This window comes from Hermetia illucens, chromosome 2 (assembly GCF_905115235.1).
Source record: "Hermetia illucens chromosome 2, iHerIll2.2.curated.20191125, whole genome shotgun sequence".
NCBI classification, from domain to species: Eukaryota; Metazoa; Arthropoda; class Insecta; order Diptera; family Stratiomyidae; genus Hermetia; species Hermetia illucens.
This window is the reverse complement of record NC_051850.1, coordinates 138,612,340-138,637,905: the sequence shown is the minus strand read 5'-3', so window position 1 is coordinate 138,637,905 and position 25,566 is coordinate 138,612,340. Positions and strand designations below refer to the sequence as shown.

At 42.7% G+C, this 25,566-nt stretch overlaps 4 protein-coding genes across 4 annotated transcripts; 2 read left to right on the top strand and 2 right to left on the bottom strand.

The window, feature by feature from the left end:
• The first annotated feature begins 489 nt into the window (after nt 1–489).
• On the top strand, nt 490–1,427 carry LOC119649964 (heat shock protein 23-like). The gene has a single exon (XM_038052400.1). The coding sequence runs from the start codon at nt 658–660 to the stop codon at nt 1,192–1,194; it is 537 nt and encodes a 178-aa protein (XP_037908328.1). The 5' UTR covers nt 490–657; the 3' UTR covers nt 1,195–1,427.
• A 5,075-nt stretch (nt 1,428–6,502) lies between these two features.
• On the bottom strand, nt 6,503–7,407 carry LOC119649254 (heat shock protein 27-like). Its single transcript, XM_038051321.1, has one exon. It carries the CDS (start codon nt 7,113–7,115, stop codon nt 6,612–6,614), a length of 504 nt encoding a protein of 167 aa, XP_037907249.1. The 5' UTR covers nt 7,116–7,407; the 3' UTR covers nt 6,503–6,611.
• Nucleotides 7,408–11,202: 3,795 nt separating this feature from the next.
• On the bottom strand, nt 11,203–12,027 carry LOC119650070 (heat shock protein 27-like). Its single transcript, XM_038052566.1, has one exon. It carries the CDS (start codon nt 11,896–11,898, stop codon nt 11,314–11,316), a length of 585 nt encoding a protein of 194 aa, XP_037908494.1. The 5' UTR covers nt 11,899–12,027; the 3' UTR covers nt 11,203–11,313.
• An 11,479-nt stretch (nt 12,028–23,506) lies between these two features.
• Nucleotides 23,507–24,349, top strand: LOC119649191 (heat shock protein 27-like). Its single transcript, XM_038051221.1, has one exon. The coding sequence runs from the start codon at nt 23,683–23,685 to the stop codon at nt 24,205–24,207; it is 525 nt and encodes a 174-aa protein (XP_037907149.1). The 5' UTR covers nt 23,507–23,682; the 3' UTR covers nt 24,208–24,349.
• The last annotated feature ends 1,217 nt before the right edge of the window (nt 24,350–25,566 follow it).

The following is a 25,566-nucleotide window of genomic DNA, read 5'->3' as shown; positions in this document are numbered from 1 at the left end:
TCTGCCCATGTCATCCATAGACCATAACACCTAAAAACGCAAAAGTGGTTCTCATGTTTGGCTGTTTATTGTGTGCATCCTTTAAGACCGGAATCAAGCAGTTGAAAATATTTACTTAGGTATCACTGACATTGTACAAAGCACTAGACACACTTTTCTGAGTAGCTGCATGGAGGATTAATTGTGCCAACAGCCATTGCACTGCACCCATAGCCACCAAGTGCACTTTAACTTCGCCAACAAAATTTCGCAATACCCCGCCCACCGGCGGACACTATGGAGACATAATGCAATTGAACTGTAAAGGACAAGTGGCATAGAAAGCGGAGCAAAAGCTCATGAGTTTTCCTTTCCGAAGACCTAGGGTAATCTTTTCACTTTCTTCCAGCGTTTTCCCCCACCGCCCGTGGAAAATGCAAGGGAAAAACTCTCAAGCTTTCCACAGAGCCGATGTGCTTTCCACTTTTCCTATTATTTACCATCCACCGGTCGCGGATAAACAACAGAAACTTTCGAGCTTTCCTCCAGAGTAGACTCCTGTTCTCTAACCGGGTTCAATCGATAGAGCATCCCAGATTGTTGAGTGTTTTGTCGTTTCCACTAAATTGGGCAATTGCAGTTTTTTCTTGTGAAGTGAAAAGCCGGAAAATTCGTGAAATGACTCTTCCGCTCCTTCTTAGTTTGGCCGACGAGTTGGAGACCCTTTCTACGCGTTCATATGCTGACGATTTCGGGTTTGGATTGTATCCGCATCGCCATTACCATGCATATGGGCCCCGGAACCATGGATGGCTACAAAGACACCACAAAATGGACAGTGACCGGCCCCTGACCAAAATCGAAAAGGACGGTTTCCAGGTGACCATGGACGTGCAGCAGTTCAAGCCAGAGGAGCTAACAGTCAAAGTCGTTGGCGACTTTATTGTTGTCGAGGGCCAGCATGAGGAGCGTGAGGACGAGCACGGATTCATTTCGCGACACTTTGTGCGCCGTTACGCCCTTCCCAAGGGTTACGACTCCGAGCAAATCGCCTCGACTCTGTCTTCAGATGGTATCCTGGCCATCAAAGTTCTACCCGCAACATCGGAAAGCTCCAAAGAACGCGTGATTGAGATTCAACAGACAGGAGTATCGCATTTCGGCATTAAGGACAACGATAGTGTCGAGGACGAACAGAACGACGCTAGCGAATAAAGCAATTTAAATGCGCAATTTTTGAAAACAAATATTGGCAAGCCATGACCTTCCGTGGCGTAAGCTTTTGCATTAGATACTCGAACTTATTTATATGTAGGGCGAGTGCTCCCGGATGGGAGTCTTCCGCCTTTGGGTTAGATTGAGGTAACCAAATGTATTGTTTACTATGTAGAGCTTGTACTCATCCACTTTCAGATAAATAACAAAGAAATAAAATGCTTGTACGTTAATTCGCTGCTGTGTGTGTTTGATATACTTAATCGGTTGGATTAGCTGTTTTGCCGGGCTTCCCTGGCACTGTAGTGTGCATGCTGATGTCTCGTCGTTGCACTACTTTCAGGAAACAGTTTCCTTGCTTTCCGGGCGTACCGAGTATCGATTTTGAATTTTCCTTTTGAGTAAACAGTTTAAGGTGTAAGGGTTTGCGATCGATATTGTTATCATATGTGTACCTTTTGTAAGAGGACTATGAGAATGCTTGTTCCACTTTCCTATTTCTCAAGACTAGTCTCTAATGTAGGCAGGATTAATTGTTTCTTTAAAACGGGGTTAATAATTAAACCTACGTTGAAAAATCGAACATTTTTCTAAATAAGGAAGCAGTAGGCAAAAGTGTATATTTTCGAGTTTTTTGCAAGTTTTTAGTAAAATCCATGCACATATTCTTGCTATATATACTTTCCTGCCTCTTTTGCTGATTGGAATATGAGACCCCATACAATTAGTTGTAGGATTTTAGTTCAAGTGTAAAAGCGCAAGTGAAAAACTGAAACGAAATCAGGGTGGTGCCACTATACGAAATCTAGGCTTCAACGTATGTCATAAACGTAAATATCTGCTCAATTAAAGTGAAGAGTGGTATGTGACCGAATTTTGTAAACTCAAAGATATTACACGCAGCCATCATTATTACCAACAAAAGCACTGAACCGGTCTCTGCTTTATTAAGTAACTCCTAACATTTTGATTGTGTGCCAATATTGATATTGATTCTCTAAATGGTAAAAAGCAGAGATTTCGAACCCACTCGCGACTTTAAGCAATCAAGTCGCGGCCGGAATACGGATTTTGGAGGCTTCACCACGAAGAAATCTGTGGAAGACATGCTCTCAACTTCAGTGAAAAATGCACTTAGTGCCTACGGCGCGATCAAGCAGGAAGGAGAGTATAGTAACGGCCATAATGAGAGAAACTAGAAATTCGATTACGATCGGGTTGTCGGTGGAACTGTTACCTAATTCTTCCAGAAAAAGAAAGTGGAAGGCTCGGCAGAAGGAAACTTCAGCCGTAAAGGAGGGGGAATAACCGGCTGAATCTTGCCTGTGAGAATCTTCTCTTCCACCGGATCTAGCAGTCAAAAGATGGTATAGGTCTCAGGACAAAAGGTGGATTGCTACACACGGTGGAGCATAAAATCTAGGAAACGCTTGCTGAATCAACACCAACAGCTCTACTAACAAACCTCATCTCCACCTCCACCTGGTGATCGCTGCGAGCTCCTTCTTAACGAAAAGTTGTAAACGGTACCTTGCCCCCTATATAGGGTTGATTTAACAGCGTTGCAAGAGATGGGCTGACCCGGGACCGGTTTTCTGGAGAGGAGCCACTACACCATATATTACAGGCATACCTCGACTTATCAAGTTAATTTGTTCCATGAAAGTGCGTTATAAGTCGAAAATGTGACAAGTCGAAGCGTAAGAAATACATGCTCGTACGCATAGGGTAAAGACGACTAGAATTCTTCGTTAATTGTCGCTTGTTGCTTATGAAGTACCAAAGCTAACATTTCGCATATAGCACCTATTAAGAATCAGTTCAAAATACATACGAAAATGGAAAGGGCTTTAGTTTTTTTGAAATAATAAAACTTGTTTTTCCTATTCGCTAGTGTAGAATTTTATTTTACACAAATCACGAAGAATCCCTGTTGAGGTTTGCAGTTGAGAAGCTATCCCAGATGATCTAAATTTTGTTGTACCAATTCTGCGTCATTTGTTACAATATTCAACAATTTTTCGTTAGAAAGTTGCACTTCAGGAGTATTAATTACATCGAATATATCAAATATATAGGTCCCAAGGCGAAACGTGGATTGGTACCCACGATGGAGCATAAAACCTGGGAAATGCCTGTTGAACTAACACCAACAGCTCTACTACCAAACCCTATCTCCACCTCCACGTGGTGACCGCTGGTAGCTCTTTCTCAACGAAAAGCTGCAGATGGAGAAGGATGAAGGCGAGTCTCGCGCGCCTAAAAACGGGATAAATCGTACCAACTGGTCCTCCAGGGTGGTGGGTTGGGTAGGGCTGGCAACCCTACATGGAAAACAACTTGTTTACGAAGCCACAACGTGCGCTCCCTGCACAGAGATGAAGCTGCTGAGCAGCTAGCCGATGTCCTGTTCCAATATAGGGTTGACGTAACAGCGTTACATGAGATGCGTTTGACAGTAACCGGTTTCCTGGAGAAGAGAAAAGGAAACCTGCTGTTATCGGCTTTGAATACATAAGCGAACGGCTATGTACTCTGCACTTGCGAGGCAAATTTAGAAATATAAGCCTCATTAACTTTCACGCCCCTACAGAGGAAACCGCAGAGTTTGAAAAGAATACCTTCTATGAGGCAGTAGAACGAACCCTCGAAGCCTACCCCAGATATGATATCAAAATCGTACTTGGGGATTTTAATAGCGAAGTAGGGACGGAGCCCGTATTCAGGTGATACGTTGGCTCCCATAGCTTACATCAAAATATAATACAAATGATAACGGACTGCGGATTATTCAATTAGTAGTGTCACACGAAATGGTTATTGGAAGTACTTGGTCTGGGCGGATAGTGGTCCACAAACATATGTGGGTCTCTCCAGAGGGGACCACTTTCAACCAAATTAACCACGTGTTGATTGAACTCCGCCACCTCTCAGTCTTGATGAATGTCAGAACATATAAGGGGACCAATATAGACTCGGATCACTATCTCGTTGGCATGGTGCGCCGGGCTCGAATTACAATCCCCTCTAACAATCAGGTGAGAGTGGATACTGAAGCTATTCACAACACAGTCCACACCTATAAGGGGGAATCGATAACGAAATAACCGCAGTTAACAGATTTCCTGCAGATGAAGCATCAACAAATGATCTTCAGAATCACCTGCAGGACGTTATCATTGATACGGCCACAAATATGCTTGGTCCTAGCCGCAAGAAAAATCGGAACGACTAGTTCGATGATGATTGTAAGCTACCAACGGAACGTAAGATACCGAACGCATACCGACTAATGTTGCATTCTCAAAGAACGCGGGCAAGCGCGGAGACTTCTCACGAACTCCGTCGAGCGGAGAAGCGACTTCACAGATGGAAAAAGGAAGCCTTAGGAGAACCAACAGGTCTGTGAAATCGAAAAGTACAGGGAGCAACCGCACCAGGCGCGGAAGTTTTACCAACAAGTCAACAGGATGAAGCCTTACACACCTCGTTGTTCATCCTGGGGAGACAAAGAGGGAAGTCTGATTTCCGATAGAATGGGCATATTAGAGCGATGGGTTGACTACTTTGATGAGCTACTGAACAACCAGAACATCGGCGAGTTGGACGTCCCGCCAACTGAAGACGACAGACAAATACTGCCACCACCAAGTATAGGAGAAACAGTCCGTGCAATTCATCGGCTTAAAAATCATAAGTCGTCAGGAGCGGATGAAATTACAGCGAAATTAGAGGCAACCAATTACACCAAGTGATTCACCAACATGTGCTCAAAGTATGGGGCAGCGAATCAATGCCTGACGACTGGCAAAGAGGCATTATCTGTCTCAGGCATGAAAAGGGAGATATCACACAGTGTAGCAATTATAGATATATCACGTTGCTGAGTACCATCTATAAGATATTATCCTCTATCTTGCTAGGGCGCATAGCCCCATACGCCCAGGACATCATTGGCCCATACCAAAGAGGTTTCACTCCAGGCAAATCAGCAAGCGATGGAAAACCTGTTGGAGTATGGACACCAGTTACACCATCTTTTCATCGACTTTAAAGCCGCCTGTGATAGCATAGCCAGGGTAAAAATGTACACGGCCTTGAGAGAATTCGGTATTCCGACGAAGTTGATATGACTGGGTAGGCTGACCCTGACCAATGTGTGAGGCCAGATAAAAGCAGAAGGATCACTCTCAAGAGCATTCGATATCAACAACGGTCTACGGCTAGGGGATGCCCTATCATATGTCCTCTTTAACCTGGCCCTGGAAAAGTGATCCGTGATGTCGAGGTGAATGCGAGAGGTACGATCCTCTTTAAGTCCATCCAACTATTGGCCTATGCTGACGATATCGACATCATGGGAAGAATTAGCAGCAGGCGGCGTGAGATCCTGGGCTGCACATCAATGAGGGCAAGACAAAGTATATGGTGGGAAAGGCAGCACCAAAAACCAAGCAACCGACAACATCAAACGGGAAGAATAAAGATAGGAGACTACAACTTTGAGACCGTTTATAATTTCTCCCATCTAGGGTCGAAAATCACAAGCGATAACAGCTACGATGATGAAATCCGCGCACAGTTGTCAGCCAACAGAGCCTATTTCAGCTTACAAAAACTGTTCCGCTCGAAACGTCTCACCATAGGGTCAAAGCTCTTACTGTACAAGACAAAGATCTTGCCAGTACTCATGTATTCCTCGGAGACTTGGGTTCTTGGCAAGAAAAATTGAACTCTTGTCCGCGTTCAAGAGAAGAATCCTCCGAAGAATTTTTGGTCCCTACATGAGGATGGACGATTCCGTAGGCTCATTAAGCTACGGTGGGCGGGTCACTTAATCTGTATGGATGAGGATGATCCCGCCCGGAAAGTCTATATGGGCAATATCTATGGTAGAAAAAGAAAACGAGTTAGACCCTGCCTGAGATGGAGCAATAGGGTCAGCTTTAGGGATATCGAATTGGCGGAGGTCGGCGCAAAACCGGGATGTCTGGAGTTCCTTACTTAGGCAAGCCTAGACCGGATACCGGTTGTTGTCCGTTGATGATGATGATGAATAGAATTCAGTTGATGACGGTACACATAACACATAACTAATGTAAGGTAAATCAAAGTGGATTTACATAACTTCTAAAATAAGATCAGAGTAAAAGTGTGCAAATCCCAAGGCAATGAGAACCTCAAGGCGCACAGAATAAACGTGATTAGGCTCTTTTATTGGGTGGATATTGTTGGTCTTGAAGCTCCTCAGTTGAATATCTGCCCCCGAGCGAAGAATTCATTTTAGGAAAAATTATAAACCAACACAATCATTTGAATAATTTATTAGTTTCCTCTACAAATTAAAATCAACAGACCGAAATTACAAGGATTGAAAATGATGCTTTTCTGAATTTCTTAAGATGCCATGATGGCATCTAATTTGGTCCCCCGTGCCGGGGACGATTATTTCGGCCGGGTGGACGGGGACGCCGTTTTGTAGTGAAGTGGATTTCGACCTGACGTTCTTCATGAGCACTTCGTCCCGGTGCAGGCGCTGTGATATTTAGTACTCCATCAAGATCGAGTGTACATACAACGGACAAAGGATTGTAACCTGATGGGAGGAAGAAGCGTCGGGTGATGTTCCTCGTAGCCAATCCATTGTCCTCATTACGTTGTCCATGCCTGGCTTCAAATACGATTTCATTGCCAATGGTTTTCACTGATAATTCGTTTGGCCGGAATTGATGCACATCCAAGATTAAGTGATATCCTTTTCGAGTAACTGCAAGGAACACCCCGTCATTTCTTGGGCATAGCCGCTGAAGACAACAACTTGGAAGGTTCAAATGAATAAAATCCATTGGCGTATTATGTCGACGATCTCTCACTAGATTTTCAAAATGCTGACGCGGAGCACCGGGCGGTTGATTATCCATTGTAAATCTTATATTAAACTATAACTCTACATTAAAATTCCAGACATTATTTCACAAACAAGCTCTTTCCCAGAAAAAGCGTAACTTTCATTTAGGATACACTTAAACAATTATATGAACGGTGAACTTATGCTGTTACTTGCACTACTTAACGTTCTTATGCCTGGAAAGGTTTTAAGAAAAATGCCAGTTAGTTTCGCTGGAGTGAGGGTGTACGCTGGCTTGAAAAAGGGAAACGAATCATAATTCCAGCAGAAGAGATGAAATTTATGGATTTATTTTTTAACGTGCTATAAATCACTGAATAAAAACTGTTGACTGCATTTTTTTGACGGCGGTTCTACGAAAATGAAAAGATCACAAACTAGAATTAGAGTAGATAAAAAATAATAAAAAAAAGTATTAACAAAATAATATTAAATATCCTACCAAAAAATCACTCCGTGTCCTAAAAAAGTGCCCCAATATTAATTAGGTTTAAAATAAGACAAGAAACGCCTGAATCCCCAGAAAGTTGAAGTAGGAAGTAATCACTTTCACTGTGTTCGACTAACCGCAATTAAAGACTTCTAATTTAACGGAACGATAACTTCTCTCAGGTATATAGATCGTCAATTTTTGCTACATATTTATATACATATAAATATGCAGCTGCTTTACACGCGTTGGCTACGCCAAATTGCCAGTATTCTTGGTTTGCAAATGTGTTTCAGCGCCATCCAGGCGTCCTCGAAAATTGGACGTGGCAAAACAAATTCAAGGTTCCGGCGGACCTGCACTAGATCTTCACGATGTATTTACCTATTGAGGGCATTAGATCACATTTTTAAATCGTAATTTAGGGTGATTTGTATCATGCGGAGGTGCCCTAATAGCTGTTAAGTCCCCTCTCCGTGTCGAAATCATCTTCGCTCCTCCTCCTTCTACGATTCTGTTACCATATGTGTCCTTCCGCCAAACGTATGTCCCTTTATCATATCGTATGTATATTTTCCCTGCCTAACCCCGCCTTCTTTGTACGAGGATTTCTTCAACAGATATTAGAGGCCCTAATCGTTTTGTTTCACTCACTTCTTTTCATCCTCTGTGGCGACTTTAATCTTCCTATGCTCTCCTGGCCTATTACTCCTGGCCTTCCCGCCCTCCCTAATAACTTGACCCACCCTTCCCTTCCTCTATCCACTTTCATGTACACCTGTGGCGCCCTCCAATTTAACCTTTCTAGAAACCACTTAGATCGCACTCTTGACCTTGTCCTCTCTAACCTTCCCGTATGTTATCTTTCTCAAGACGGAGCATGAAGGGCATGCTCCGTCTTACGTTGCCCCTGACGCCCATCATCCTGCTGTCGAGTTCGATGTTCAGATATCCTGACTCCACATCGCCGCATCGCCTACCATTCCCCTTCTCACCCCTATCCTTGTCGAATACCTCATTGGCAAACTTGATGCCAATGTCGGACCTAGCTACGATGGTCTTCCAAACCTCTTTTTGCTCAAAACTGGTAAGGCCATCTCCCTTCCCCTATCTCTTATTTTCTACAAAAGCCTCGAAGAGAATCATTTTCCCAGCTTGTGGAAAGAGGCTCTCATTATCTCCATTCACAAAAGTGGCGATCGTTCGCTTGCCCAGAATTACAGTCCCATTTCCCTCCTCTCCTCCTGTCCCAAAATCCTAGAAAGAAATGTCAGCGACTGGTTGTCCACCCACCTTGGCCAACACATAGTGAAAGAGCAACACGGCTTCGTTAAACGTAGGGGTACAACCTCCAACCTGCTTGACTTTACCAACTTTGCCGCCAAATGTCTAAATTCACGGCAAGAAGTGTATACCATTTACAATGACTTCGCGAAAGCCTTCAACACTGTAAATCACAAGATACTTCTATCCAAACTCTCGTCCCTAAACGTTCCCATACCACTTGTTTTATGGCTTGCCTCTTATCTTTCCAACCGATCCTGCCGCGTCTCTTTTGACGGTTGTACTTCCCGCTCCTTCACCCCCTCTTCTGGCGTCCCACAGGGGTCTATTCTGGGTCCTTTGCTATTTTTATTTTTTATTAACGTCCTTCCTCCCCTCCTTACTTGTCCCTATTTGCTCTATGTAGACGACCTTAAGCTGTTTTCCACTATATCGTCGCCTATGGACTGTGTTTCCCTTCAATCTAACCTGGACACTCTGGTTCGTTGGTGCTCGACTAATGGTTTAACGCTAAACGTCAGAAAGTGTCACACTATGTGCTACTCCGTAAAATCCTCACCCACTTCTTTCTCCTACTCGCTTAACGGACATTCCTTATCCTGCTTACATTCCACTCAAGACCTCAGAGTCACTTGCGACAATAAGCTCCGCTTTGACACCCATTGCCTCGATGTCATCAATCGAGCAGTAAAATTGTCAGGCTTTATTCTTCGCTCCTCCTCTGATTTTGACTCCATCCAACCCTCCTTAGCTCTCTTCAATTCCCCCGTGAGGAATACCCTCGAGTATTGCTCCGTGATCTGGTCACCCTCCCGTAACTGTGACTGTCTTGCCCTTGAAAATGTGTAACATAAATTCACCCGTTCCCTCTTCTTTAAGAAAAGCTTCCCTCGTGTGAATTACCCCTCTCGCCTCCGCTTTCTGAACCTTCCCTTCCTACAACAGCGTAGATCCTATCTGGATCTATGCACATTCTTTAAACTTTCCTCGGGTCTGATGGACTGATCCGCCGCTGACGAGATCACCTGCCGTCCTGCGTTTTATAACGCACGTATCGCAGACATTTTCAACGTCCCCTTCGCAGAGCTCGAAGTCTACTTTCATTCCCCAATTCCCAGGCTTTGCCGAAATTATAATGCAAAACAGCTTGGTCCTTTTAACTTCCCTACTTTAAGTAGTTTTAAACGTAGGATAAGTTTTTTGTTTTCTCCTCCTCCTGAGGACAATAATTAATTGGAATTTTCTCTGTTTGTTGTCCGTTAATTAAATAAATAAATAAATAAATAAATGCTCGCCAATTTATAGCACTTATTGGAAAAAGGGTTCCCGAGATCAAAATAATAATATGCGTCGAAAAACAATATTTTTTTTGAAAAACAACAATTTTTTATTTACAGGAAAGGATGAAAATAAACTTATACGTAGTCTTAGGAACTACCTTAACAGTTAAACTTAATCTAAGATACATCATGAAGCTTAACCTAACTTATCACTAAAGAAATGTGTGGAAATATTTACAGATCATTTTGGAGGAAAAGTCGAAAAAAACCTCCACTTGTTGAGCATATTTCAAATCAGGGTGGGACTGGGAGGGAAAAAGGACTGGGGTAGGATGGGTCACATGCGGGAGAGGGATGAGAATTAAAAGCTAGGAGGGGCGCCAATGATGGGTACGCTTAAAAAATTGGGAGTCGGAAAAATTGCCTGTGTAGAAGACAACTCTACCGTGGCGATCGAAAAGACGGTTCTGTGAATGGAGGGATAAAAGAATCTGGGGAAACTGATGAGGCCGAAGAAGGTTATCTTTAAAGATATAGATCTGCATGGCTTTGGAGACAAGAGGATTGGGATGGAATTGACACTTGACCAGGAAGTTGAGGGCATGACGGGAAAGGAAAGCATCGATGCGTGGGGCAGCACTCGTAGAGGATCGAACAGATATCTGTATGGAGGGTATTTATAGTGGCAGCCTTTTCCTTTTTCCAGATTTTTCGGTTTGGTAGTTTCTGAGAAGTAATGATTAACTTCGACCCCCCGCACTCCCCACCTTTCCAGCAAATGGCAAAACTGGGACAGGCTTCTTAAAGTACTAACCAAGACCTTTCATTTGGTACCTCACATGACTATATTTGGTGAAAAAAAATTTACATCCCCTTTTGCATGTATGGCGTTTCCTCTTAGTCAACCGGGGACCTTTCCCTCCCATGTAGCCTGCTAGCTGTATTTAGAACCTTTCAATGTACAAGTATTTCAAATCATATTTTACGAAAATCAAACAATCACTTATACGCCAAAACCTCTTCCCTCCTTCAGTGCTGAACCCTACTTCCCAGAAAAATTCTCAATACTGAACTTGAATTCTAAGTCCGGTGAAATAAAAGACAAATTTGTTTTACAGTCGAAGTTTATTCTTAGGAGCTAATCAATCTTATGTTATATAAAAATAATTTATCAGACTTATACGCGTAACCAATCTAAACTTAAACTCATGAGTTCACTAATTTATCTCTGCCACTCCATTTGCCTGTTTTCGCTTTTTCTTACTTTTGTCAGCAACGCCGTCTTCCTCGGATTTATCGGAGGGTCCTGTGTGTTCTATCTGGATAATGCGCTCTTTGGCCTGTGCATCCTTTTTGGGTGGCTTCGGTGCTTTTACGGTCAGAATTCCATCTGACGACAGAGACGACGTAACATCATTTGGGTCGTATCCTTCTGGCAACGGACACCGTCTTACGAAATGCCTCGAGATGATTCCGTGATCGTCCTCCCGCTCCTCGTGCTTGCCTTCAATTACTACCATATTGTCTACAGTCTTCACTGTGATCTCACTTGGCTTGAATTGCTGAACGTCCACTGATACTTGGAATCCATCCTTGAAAGTGTCGTGGACTTTATTGGACTTTCGCAACGAATATGGACGTTTCCGGTATTGTGACAATCCGAGCCGCTGTAACGGAAGTCGTTCGAGACGACAAATATTCCGGGGGCGAGTTCCCAATATGAAATCGTCGTCGTCGTTGTCCCAATAAGTTGGATTGGCAAGTTCTGCAGCCAAATCGATAAGATTTGAAATGATTGACATCTTCACGGCTTCTTTCACTTGAAATTTACAAAGAAACTAAATAACACAAGTCTCACTTTATCGCAATTCACAGAACTATTCGCTCTCTTAAATGTTCAATTTTCGACTGATACCTGACTCTTGCTCGTCCTCTCTTTTATATTAAACGCAAGAAATCAAGAAAAGCGGAGAATGATCCAGAAGAAACTCGAAAAGAGAAATTAAAATTGTGTTAGTTCTCTTCAGAGCCACCCCAAAGAGAGTACTATTGAGTAACTGGAAGCACACGATTTCCCCGCTCTTGCTATGAATTGTCTAGAATTTGCCGGAACCGGTCTTTAGCAAACAATCAATGCCTGCGTTGGATGAGGGGAGGTTTGCAGTCCATTATGGGGCAATTGAACTCAAATTGATTTATGCATTTGATGAAAATGCACAGACTGGACTTTTATTAGGGATAGTGATCAAAGTTACATTTTTTGATTCCAGATTGGCTTTGAATTCGTTGCCCAATGTGATCGCAACAGTAAATGCTTATTACATATGTACTGTGAGCGTCAAAGTAAAGTGTACAACATACGTTTCACATTTGCCTGCTTAATGTCAATGCTTTACAAAACGATTTCAAAAGATATTCCTTATTTAAGGTTGTGTGTAAAACAAAACCTTATTAAAACCGATTCATTGTCTGTCTGTCACACGCACTTTTCTCGAAAACGGCTATTCCGATCCGAAAGAAATTTGGTGGACTATCAAATCCTACGCATACAGTGAGTGACATAAATTTGCGTGTAGTTTAAAGGGCGGCTCCCCATACATGTAAAGGGGGATGTAAAAATCTTTTCATCGACTATAGTCATGTGTGATATTGAATAAAAGGTCTCAATTAGTACTTTTCGAATCTGGTATTAGTTTTGGCGTGAATTGTATGGTGCGCGAGTAAGGAGTCCAAATGTACACACTTAAAGTGAGACAGGACTCATTTTCGGAAACTACTCAAACCAAAAGTCCGAAAAAAATCAGTGTGGTACGCTTAGATGAAATCTAGGCCTCAAAATATGTCCCATTCCGATATCCGCTCAAATAAACTTACTAAAAGTATGTTACCAACTTTTAGAAATTGACTAAAAACCCCCTTAAATTCATCCAAAGACTTCCGAATTTCACACTAGAGAGGACAATATTTTGTATACACGTGCCGAATTTCATGGAAATCTGGCCATTAACACCAAAGTTATAGCAGTTCAAGGTTAGCAATTTTGCGCGAATTTACTGCTTCCAAAGCCATGCACATAAGATGCTGACGTCATAATTAGCGAGAATAATTGACATTCGCGTGAAATATTAAAATTCCATTCATGAATCTATTTCTCCCCAGCCCTTTTTAAGGTTTTGTGTAAACACAAAACCTTATTAAAATCGGTTTACTGTCTGTCTGTCTGTCTGTCTATCTGTCTGTCGGTCACACGCATTTTTCTCGGAGATGGTTATAGCGATTGACACCAAATTTGGTAGAAAGGTGGGAACTGTGAACGCTCACGCATATAGTGAGTTACATCCTTTTAAGTTGAATTTAATTTTTTTCTCATCAAATATAGTCATATCAAATTAAAGGTCTCGGCTAGTACTTTTCGAAGCCGGTCTTAGTTTTGACATTTGTTGAAAAGGTGGGGAGTGTGGGGGGTTGAAAGTAGTCATTTTTTTAACGAACCCATTCTCAGAAACCGCCAAATCAACCGAAAAATTTGAGAAAAATATGGTACCTAGGCTCCGAAATACCCTCCATACCGATACCTGTTCAAATAAAGTTAATAATAGTACATTACTATAATTTTTAGTAATTGACATGGAAACCCCCCTTAAGTTCACTCTAGAATCACAAAATTGCAGCAATGTAGATTACAGTATAGAGCATAACCCTGCCAAATTTGGTGAAAATCGCACTATTACTAACAAAGTTATACTAGGTCAAAACTGTCGCTCCTCTACAAATTCAAGACTATGAATGTCAATATCACTTGAAAATGGCTATTTTCACATAATATATGCATATTTTACGTGCTACATGCTAATGGGACAAATGCACACTCAAATCTCTTTATAAAGGAAATACACAAAACCTTTCATACCTGAAGCGTCTAGCTTCCGGTTTCCCGACTTGTTGGCAGCTTACCATTGACTTCAATGTTCACACCAATATTGGTAAGTGAATTCTCGTTAGCGCGAATTATGTGACCACACCATCGAAAACACCTCACTCGCAGTTTTTCCACAATCGGTGCAACCCCATATCGATCGCGGATATCTTCATTTCGAATGTGATCAAAACGTGTCACGCCACTAGTCCAATGCAACATCTTAGCCCCCATTACCGCAAGACGCCGTTCAGTGTTTTTTATATTCGGCCAACACTCGGAGCTATAGAGAGCGGCAGACGGACGACATTGCGGTAAATTTTAGATTTGTGACGTTCGCTGGTACGTCGATCACAAAGAACACCAGTTGTGGAACACCACTTCATCCAGATTACGTTAATGCGTGAAGCAATTTCATTCCGCAGTTCTCCAGTGGCTGATAGCATTGACCCCAGATATTTAAATTGCTCAGTTCTGGGCAGGCTACTGCCATTGACGGAACTGAGCGATTTGAATATCTCGAGTCAATGTTATCAGCCAATGGAGAACTGCATTATGCTCCTCACATTGGGAAACATAAAACTTTTTATACCTGAAGCGTCAAGCATCCGGTTTCCCGACTTGTTTAAACAATATTGTAACCTTAATAGTTAAGAAACAAAATTTTTAACTTATATCACAAAAATAAAAGTAATGTAACAAAACCAAAATTCTCTGCATACACAGTAAAAAATAAATAAATATAAAACTTAAAATTGCAATAATTAATATTTCGTGTGTTTTCCTTTTTCCTGCTCGGCATTGATTCCACGAACTTCGCTGTTACTGCTGGTGATGTTTTCTGCCATTCATTTATTATACAAAAGTCTAGTATAGGCTATGCTAGTTATGTCGGTATTCTGAATGTTCCTGTCGAGATATTCCCATAAATGCTCTATTGGATGGATCTCCAGACCATTCGACATCAACAACGGTCTACGACAAGGGGATGCCCTAACATGCGTCCTCTTTAACCTGGCCCTGGAGAAAGTGATCCGTGATGCTGATGTAAATGCAAGAGGTACGATCCTTTTTAAGCTCATCCAACTACTGGCCTATGCTGACGATATCGACATCATGGGAAGAACCACCCGAGATGTACAAACTGCTTTCATCCAGATCGAGCAGGCGGTGCGAGATCTTGGGCTGCATATCAATGAAGGCAAGACAAAATATATGGTGGCAACATCAGCACCGAAAACCAACCAACCAACAACATCAAACTGCACTGGTCAAACGGGAAGAAAAAAAAATAGGAGACTACAACTTTGAGACCGTTGATAATTTCTCCTATCTAGGGTCGAAAATCACAACCGATAACAACTACGATGATGAAATCCGCGCACGGTTGTTGTCAGCCAACAGAGCCTACTTCAGCTTACAAAAACTGTTCCGCTCGAAACGTCTCACCGTAGGGTCAAAGCTCTTATTGTACAAAACAATGATCTTGCCAGTCTTCATATATTCCTCGGAAACTTGGGTTCTTAGCAAGAAGAATTGCGAACTCTTGGCCACGTTCGAGAGAAGAATCCTCCGGAGAATTTTTGGTCCCCTACATGAGGATGGACGATTCCATAGCCTATATAACGACGAAATCTATAAGCGATACCATGACCATCAGGTTGTGGATAAAATCCGCACCAATAGGTTACGGTGAGCGGCTCACTTAATCCTTCTGGATGAGGATGATCCAGCTCGGAAAGTCTATAAAGGCAATATTTGTAGTAGAAAAAGAAGACGAGGCAGACCCTGCCTGAGATGGAGCGATGGCGTAGGTCAAGACGCCAGACAGCTTTTAGGGATATCGAATTGGTGGACCTCGGCGCAAAACCGGGATGTCTAAAGTTCCTTATTAAGGCAGGCCTAAACCGGATACCGGTTGATGCGCCGTTGATGATGATGATGATAATTCCTCGAATTTATGGCAATGACTGAAGCAATATCACGCAGCGATTTTCCCTCCTTGTGAAAAGTTCTCGTGTTTCAAGAAAAGTTCCGGACATTCTGAGAACATGGTGTGCACCTTACGTTGACGCTCACACGAAAATTCGAGTTACTGAGAACAATCTCTTGACCGGTAAGTATTAATATTTATATGCAAATTATAATTATCAAAGCTGGGGAAAATTAATCCATGATTCAAGTTTCATGTTATCATGAAACTTGTGTTTGTAAATAATTGTAATAAAATAAATAAATAAAGCCCACCCCGCTTCTGAACGGGAAAAAGGCTGAAGAAGATTTAATTTATGAATTGGAATACCGGAAGTTGGCGCTTCGAATATAAAGGATTTGTGTTCATCTTATGTGAAAAACTTTCTACGCACATTTCTTCATTCGTATATCGCCTTAAAATATTCGTTCGTACTTTTTTCAAACTACAATATATACATACGTACATATTGCAGACGCAGATATCATGTTCACCCTAAACAAACAAATATTGTATATTATCGAATACTATACTTATATATGCATGTATATAAATTGATCGTACACATATTTCCGATTTACTTCGTGCATATGCACATTTAAAGTATGTATATTGAATACCGCTTGTCCAATATCTATCTGAATTAGGCACTATTCAAAAAATTTCATTTACATATACATTTACATATAAAAAAATACATTTGTCTGTCTAGAGTAATTGATATTCATGTATAAATGATTAAAAAACTAAAACGAAATGTTTCCCTGTGATTCGCCATTCATGTAAGCTCACTTTGTTGTGGTATTGACGAATTGATATGTGTGATGACGTCATACACGTTTAAGAATGCGCAAAATTCCCACAAAATGAAGAAGTTTCACCTTCTATAAATTTGTTAATAACAGTTGAATTTCCTGCAAACTTTCCAAAGTTATGCCTTACGTTATCCCCAATGACTGTGCCAAATTTTTAAGTTCTAGCATGAACTTAAGGGGGATTTCCGGCTAAATTTCTAAGATATGCTAATATACTATCCTTAACTTTATTTATGCATATATCGAAACGGAATGTATTTTGAGGCCTAGAATTCATTTAGATACACCACTGTGATTTTTTTTAGATTTTAGGGTAGGATAGATTCTGAGAACGAGACTTATTACACTTTTTGGGATTCATATTTTGAGGCCTCTATCCTCTATGTTTCATGAGATATCAAATATTGGACCAGTTTCGAAAACTACTAATTGAGCCTTTTCATTTGCCACATAGTCACATTCCGTGAACAAAAAAAAATTGGGACCCTCCATTCGCTTGTATGGAGAGCCCTGTCTTAGTAAGGAACTCCAAACATCCCGGTTTGCGCCGAGATTAACCAATTCGATATCTCTAAAAGCTATCTGGCGTCCTGACCTACGTCATCGCTCCATATCAGGTAGTGTCTGCCACGTATTCTTTTTCTACCCCTATAGACTTTCCGAACTGGATCATCCTCACCCGTACCGATATTTTTCTTACTAAGGACCCAAGTCTCCTAGATAAGGAACTTTGACCCTATGGTGAGACGTTTGGAGCAGAACAGTTTTTGTAAGCTGAAATAAGCTCTTTCGGCAGCCAACAGACGGGCGCGGTCATTTTCGACCCTACGTAGGAGAAATTTTCAACTAAATTGGGCATCATAATACTCTGGCAAAGTTCATTTGCCTCACCACTAGATTCGGTAAATAAAGTAGGGGCAGCATTTCGTCATTGATCCACATTTCTTCAATATAACATTTCATCATTAACTTACTAATGAAGTTATGCTGATCTTTAGCAATATTGCGTACTAGTTACTTTTCCAAAGCAATCAGAGTATTTGGCTGATCAATGAATATGCACATACTATTAATTAGGTCAATGAAGTTACCTATAAGAAACCCAACAACTTCGAATTGAGTTGTATATTAACATTCGGAGAATACACATTAATTAAAATTACCTTTCGTCTTTCTTTTCTTTTTGAATAGGGAATAAGAACTTTACGTTTGCCCCGCGTGGAGCTGTAAAACTCTAGACCCGAGTACGGCGATCGAAAGGGAAGAGCCACGACAGATCGTATCCTCAATCGATACTTCTACCCTAGATGCGGGAACTCTAAGGTCACGCCTCTACCATGGCATCCTCAGGCCATTATATTGGAGGATGCGCCTGGTAAAGAAAGTTTTGCGCGGTCAAAGAGGAGGAAGGAAGTCCTTCCTAATAATTTTACCATATAATACAAATACAAAAATAAAATAAGGATCAAACCCCGCCGAAGCCGGTCCCAAGCCCGGTTGTGAAAGGAGGAGGGATGGATAGCTTCAGTCTGAATGGCTGTACGCCACCGCAGCGTCAGGTGAGGAAAGTGCAGGAACTTTGCAGTCTTGCAGATTACTCACTAAGGAAGCTATCTACACACCTGGCAGCTAGGGATAAAATGCACCACCAAAAAATGAGAAGAAGGAGAAATTTAAGGTCCGGTACGGATAACCGGCGGGAGTCGTCTGACTTGGTGACTGGGTCGGGCTCTCGTAATGGACAGCACGGCGTCGAAACCGCTAGTCGTGGGGCGGTTCGACGTCTAGGCGCCACGACGACCAGGAGCACAGCTCCGCCTGCTGCAGCTGTTTCGCCACAAGTGGCGACCACTTCAGCAGGTTCGCGTAGGAAGCGGATGAAATGGACTGAAGAAATGAACCTCTTCATCATCCGCTCCTACTACGAAATAACGGCGGGGGCGGGTATAACATCTTACCGCCCCTTGTTGCACCAGAGATTCGTCGAGCGTTTCCCGCAATTCGCGCACGTGACTGTGCAGCGAGTCGCAGACCAGTACCGCTTCATCACTCGCAGTGACACAATCCCGGCCGCCATCAGGGAACGTGTTCGACTTGAAGTCATCGGGGAAACTGGTGACCGAGAGTCGATGGGGGCAGAGGCGGCGGCATCAACAACACCACGCCGCACTGCAGGCAACAGGTTCAGTACTCGCCGAAGCACTCTTCTCCACCGTCCAGCTGAGGTTTCCGCTGAAGTTCGGGACGAATTCCAAAGAGCGTGTATAGAATTCTCGGATATGGATCCTTTGCATAGACCAGGTATTCCCAGGCTCTATGCATCTCCAGCAACTCCGGGAATTCTATCTCAAATCAATGATGAGATTGCATCTCGACTGTGTGCTGATATGTCGCTGCTGCAACTACAATCACTTGTGTATTGTGGTGCAGTTGCGGCTATCAGATTGCACGGTCAGAAGATTCGCTTTCGCGTTATTGGTTTGAGTGACAAAAGAGATCCACCATGGAAAATTCGTCTGGAACGTCGGCGGGACTCACTAAGGCAGGACATTGTTAGACTGATTCAGATCAGCACTGGCAATGCCAGCCGACGGGTGAGAAATAAAGTGCAGAGGGTTTACCGGAACTATGCCATCCCCTGTGAGACACCCGTAGTTGAAATTCTGGACACACTAAAACAGAAACTTTCTGTCATATGCAGTCGGTTACGACGGTATGGCGAAAGTTATTCCAGACGTGTCCAGAATGCAACATACGCGAGGAACCAGCGGAGCTTTTTCAGATCTCTCAACGAATCCCAACAGAGCGCCCAGACAATACAGTTCTCGGTGACGGAAGCGAAAGAGTATTGGAGTGGACTTTGGGGGTTACCTGCTCAGCATGCTGAGCATGCTGAGTGGATCACCGCCGAAGGCACCCGCTATGCCAATACACCTGGCATGAATTTCGCGGATGTTACCGAAGAGGAAGTTCGACGAGCTATAAACATCTCGAAGAACTGGAGGGGCCCAGGTCTGGATCGGGTGCAGAATTTCTGGTATAAGAAATTTACCAGCGTACACAGTCGGTTGGCACGCAGTATAAATGAGGTCATGAGTCGGCCGGAGGAATTTCCACCTTTCCTCACTGCGGGGATTACCTACCTTATCCCTAAGAAGGACACGGTGCAGGACCCCGCAGACACAAGACCGATCACTTGCTTACCAACCCTCTACAAATTCATCACGTCCATTATTAGTGGAAGGATCAATGCGCACCTCGAGACCAACAACATTCTGTCCGAGGAGCAGAAGGGCTGTCGAGTTGGGTCAAGGGGTTGCAAAGAGCAACTCATTATCGACTCGGTAGTTGTAGGACAAGCAACTAGAGGCCAAAGAAACCTCTTCAGTTGCTATATCGATTATGCCAAGGCTTTTGATAGCGTTCCGCATACCTGGCTAATCGACATCCTACATCTGTATCGCATTGATCCGAAACTAATAAAGTTTTTGGCGACAGTCATGGAAGGGTGGCATACCACCTTGTCAGTCCGTACATCTGAGGGTGCTAATACCTCAGAGCCCATCCGTATTCGGAGGGGCATCTTCCAGGGGGATTCATTGAGTCCTCTTTGGTTTTGTATGACACTGAACCCCCTTTCATGGCTACTGAATGATGCTAGAGGGCATGGTTTTGCAATAAAATATGGCCTACGTGCTAAGTGCGAACTGACACACTTGATGTACCTATCATCAAGCTGTATGCTGGTACTGACAACCATCTTAGAAGTCTGTTGCGAATAATAGACATGTTCAGCCGTGATATTCGGATGGAGTTTGGATTAGACAAATGTCGAATCCAAGCCATTCGCAAAGGTCATCACGAGCCGCATGCCGGACATAGCATTGGTGACCTCCACATCGAAGCTATGACCGAGACAGACTTCTACAAGTACCTAGGAATTCTGCAAGGAACCCATGCTCGAGTTGGTGATCTGAAGGAAGCTCTGCTGTCCGAATTCCTGCGACGTGTAAAGCTGGTGCTGAAATCGCATCTCTCGGGGAAGAATAAAATAAGCGCGTTGAATGTATTCGCTATCCCTTCACTGGCTTATGCATTCGGAATATTGCCGTGGACGAAGACTGACCTGGAAAACGTCCAGCGGCGGATACGGACAACTATGTCCAAATTCCGAATGCATCACCCAAAGTCTGCCGTGGAGCGGATGAACCTGCCTCGTGACATTGGAGGTAGGGTCGTGGTTGACGTGGCGGCACAACATCATCGCTAAGTCGACTCGCTGCGCGCTTATTTTTACAGTAGAGAGCAGGCGAGCCCCTTGCATGCGGCTGTCTGTAAGGCAGACTGTGGACTGACTCCACTTAACTTGAAGGATCGATCTTTCAATCCTCTGAGTGGGGTGAAGTCGGACCAGGAGCGGATCGAGGAATGGAAGTCGAAGGCAATGCATGGTAAACACGTGAATTGTCTTTGGCAGCCATTTGTCGATTTGCATCTGTCGAACAGGTGGCTGTGTGCTGGGGAGCTTTTTGCTGAGACGGACGGGTTCATGTGTGCCATTCAGGATGGCGTGGTCGCCACCCGAGCTTATAAAAAGCTCATCATGAAAGAACGGGTGGAGAACGACCAGTGCAGAATGTGTGCTTCGGCGTTAGAGACGTTGGACCATCTCATTTCTGGCTGTACTGTTATGGCACCGGTGCAATACATCACCAGGCATAATGCTGTATGTAAGGTTATCCATCAAAACCTTGCATATAAGCATGGGCTGATCACGGGAACATGTCCGGTTTACCGATATGAGCCGCAAGCAGTACTTGATAGTTCTGCTTACAGCATGTATTGGGACCGGCAAGTTCTGACTGATCGCCATACCGCACACAACAAGCCTGACGTACTGCTAGTTGACAAGACGGGTCGCTCCGCGTATATTATTGATGTTGCTATCCCCCATAATAGCAACATTGAACGGAAATACGTGGAGAAGAAGGTGAACTATGAGCCATTGGCTCGGGAAATCAAAGAAATTTGGCGTCTCGAGCGGGTGGTTGTAGTTCCCATAATATTGTCAGCTACAGGTATTGTACCTAAATCCCTGACGGCTTCCCTTGATGTCCTGGGATTTTCGCACAGTCTGGTTCAAACCATGCAGAAGTACACCATTCTGCATACGTGCTCGATGTTGCGGGGGGTACTCGACGGATTCTCCCACTGACCTACCACCGGCCACCACCACCAGTGCCCCTTTAGTTTTTAAGTAGGTAGGATCGTCCGAGCCTAAATGCTTGGCACTTAGTGCTAGTATTAGGTAAAATCCGGCATCTGCCGAGATTGCGATAACTCGGAAATAAAAAATAAGGATCATAAATAATAATAAGATAAACAAAAATAATATAACTGAAATGAAATAATAATTGATTATATCAGATCAGTGTGCCCAGATAGCTCAAGTGGTAAGAGCGTTGGGCTTTCGTAGCAGAAAATCGCGGTTCAAATCTCACTGGTGGCAGAGGAATTTGTTACCTTGACTGGATGTCGGATATCAGTCGACCCAGCTGAGAATGAGTACCTGAGTCAAATGAAGGTAATAATCTTGGGCGAACGCAATGCTGACCACATTCCCTCCTACAGTGTACTGCAATGTACCGTCACGGTCTTGAATGAAGTGCTGTAACACATTTCAAGGAGCATATGGATTATTACGCCAACGATTATTATTTTTAATCGACATTTAAAAAAAATCGACATGCCAGCGCCGAGAAATTAGGTGTTTGTCAAACATTCCGAATACATATGCCAAAACAGTGGGCCTGAAACATAAAGCGTAAAAAGTACGCATGTGGAAGTGGTCTGTCCGAAGTTACTCAAAACCTCTCCATAATGCTCGGACTGCATTGAGAACCTTCAAACAAAAAATACTTGTCTTCTCGAATAATGGAGAAAAGTTGCAGCCAAATACGTCCCACGTTTGATCAAATCTATGCCACTGGCCAGTGAAGGATATACATATCATGCTAAAAGTCATCATTAGAAGTGTTAATAATCTTTTGAGTTTTTAATGTTATCATTACGATTTTATTGCATTGTCCGGATTTCAATTTTGTTATTCACACTCAGTGAGGGTTTTACTTTATCCTTTTCCGTTGCTTCTTTTTGCATTGTGTCCACCAGAGTGTACATTACGTTCTTGTCAAAAAAAACAAAACACATACAACTCCTTTTACACCCTTTCTGAACACATGTATTTCGTACGGTCAATTTTCCTGTAAATCAAATATGCACATGGAATACTATCTTGACTTTTCTTTTGACCTAATTTTCTGCTTTTACAAAAAATGCATCTGATTCTGTGCACATACTTAACTCCGCAGACTATGCATGCATCCACAACCGACGTCAAATAAATCTCCGACTGTTGCGACTCATACGAGATTACAAAAGAATGGGAAACCTATTCTCCTGATGCGCTGAATTGTTTAACCACCACAAAATCCATCCAGCTTCGAAATCAGATTGAAGACGTGACCTACCTCAACAAAAATATTGGTTCCATTCCGAATGCCTTAATGACTACTTCGCGTAGCTTCCAGAAGCTTCGGGTCCGCTTGAATTCTCCTAGTATAAACTCTCTTGATTTTATATAAGAGAATTCCTCCCCTACTTGAGAGTAGTTTCCTTCTGGATCGCTCTCCCTTGTTCTCGATTTTACTCGAAAAATTGATGCATTGGTAGAGCGAAATTTGGGATCCAGTTGGAATGCCCAAATTCAGAAAGTGATTAAGTGCTATACGCGCATCTTGTTAAATAAATAAAGTTAAATAAAGTGATATCTCTAATTTACATAAAAAGTTAATATTTTTGAAAACAGATAAAAATTTCTACGATGTTTAAAAAAAAATATAGCCCGGAATACACGGACCTAAATACCTGCCGCAACGATTCCATGACCCATTTCCAACCAGAGTGTGAGCAACCCCCGTTAATAGTTCAAAGCTGTTGCGAATATTGCCAAGGCCAAGAGGCATACGAGATCGAGGAACCCGCTGAACTTCGGAGAGGTCCGTTTGTTAACCAGGACGGGTTCCAGGTGGCAATAGAAGTTAAACCGTTCAAACGGGACGAACTCACGGTGAGGGTCGTCGACCATTATATAGTCATCGAAGGAGTGCACGAGGAACGTGAAGAGGACTATGGATTGGTTGCTAGGCATTTCACAAAGAAGTTTCAATTGCCGCAACAATTCGATCCAAAAGACGTTGTGTCCTCATTGTCGGTAGATGGTATTTTAACTGTTAGGGCTCCGCATCCACCGGGAGCGGCTGAAAAATGGCAGGAACACGATGTTCATATTCAATTAGAGGCAGACAACGATCCTGCTGAAGATGAAACCAGGGAAGAGAGCAAGTGAAGCAAACGAGCAAATTTAAGTTGAAAATTTAATTCATTTTTATAAATAATAAACAAAACAATGTTAAATACAATTGAATCTTATTATAGAAGCCTGCTATTATACTAAAATAAGTCATATTAGAATAAAAAAATCGAGCTTAGATTGACTACTTCTTCTTAGGAGCTAATTAGATTTTGGAAGCTTATCAGGAACTCTTTCCTTCTTATTCAACCCTACCAAACCAGAAAATCTGAGGAAAATCACGATAATGCACCTACTCATATACGAAACCTCAAAAAACATCCCCTTCCGATATCTGCTTAAATGAGGCTAACAATGGCATATTACTATAATTTAGAAATTTATCAAAAAACCTTAAATTCATCCCAGGAGCACAAAATAGCATGTGAATAAACAATAACATAAAGCATAATGGTGGAAAGTTTGATGGAAATCCTATCATTGTTAACAGAATTATAGAATATAAAAGTTTTGTACTCTATGTGAGGGTCTTTCAAACTACTTCTGCCATCCACAAGTCTTAGACATTTGAACATAACATGTTTCGAGGCTCGGACATAGCGATGCATTGAGGACAGCGGGGAGTCCCGTCCAATCCAGAGCGATGTAAATACATACTTCTTACAACAACTGTAAGGCACTATATCAGATGATGATTCAATTGCCTATGCCGTCACCCGACCCATCTCCTCCACTGGTAGAGGCAATCCACTCCATTTGCTAGCATGTCCAAGGGAATCATTCCTGCGATGCCTCACTGAATGATGTCCTATACGCGTTTCAGATACTCTAAGGTGGCGAGGAGGAAGCCGGGACAACAAATATGTCGGCCAAATCAAAACCAAGTGGCCGAGGAAAACATTCAAGTGGTGACACCAAGAAACGCTGTACTCACTTTGATTTGCCATTCCTGGTGCAGTAGGCAAATGTGTCAAAGCCTAATTAGGGCGATCAGACCCGAGTCTGCACGGGGACTCATCCGAGATGGCTTTGACTATGAAACCAAAGGTTATCTGATACAATGGTCACGGGGAAAGCCCTGTAAGTTCGTATGTGACAGAAGAATTCCTGTGGCATGTGTTTTCAGCCCGGTTATTATATTATATTATTAGCAGTTGGCCCAGTTACGTCCACGTGGATAAAAAGCCTTCGGGTCTCAAACGTAGAGTTTGGTTAACAATTCGGGTACTATACTCCTTAGTTCAGTAGGTCGTGCATCCACCAGTATAAATACTGAGACGTATACTCAGTATAGACTGGTACTATTGCTTTTTGTCACAGCGGGAATTTGAATATGACCACAAAATCAAAATGTATCTTAAGAAAACCATGAGGTAACGTATAAACAACGGGTAC

Bases quoted from the DNA above. Each gene is read 5' to 3' on its own strand.
- LOC119650070 (XM_038052566.1), bottom strand. From the start codon at position 11,898: ATGTCAATCATTTCAAATCTTATCGATTTGGCTGCAGAACTTGCCAAT.
- LOC119649964 (XM_038052400.1), top strand. From the start codon at position 658: ATGACTCTTCCGCTCCTTCTTAGTTTGGCCGACGAGTTGGAGACCCTT.
- LOC119649191 (XM_038051221.1), top strand. From the start codon at position 23,683: ATGTTTAAAAAAAAATATAGCCCGGAATACACGGACCTAAATACCTGC.
- LOC119649254 (XM_038051321.1), bottom strand. From the start codon at position 7,115: ATGGATAATCAACCGCCCGGTGCTCCGCGTCAGCATTTTGAAAATCTA.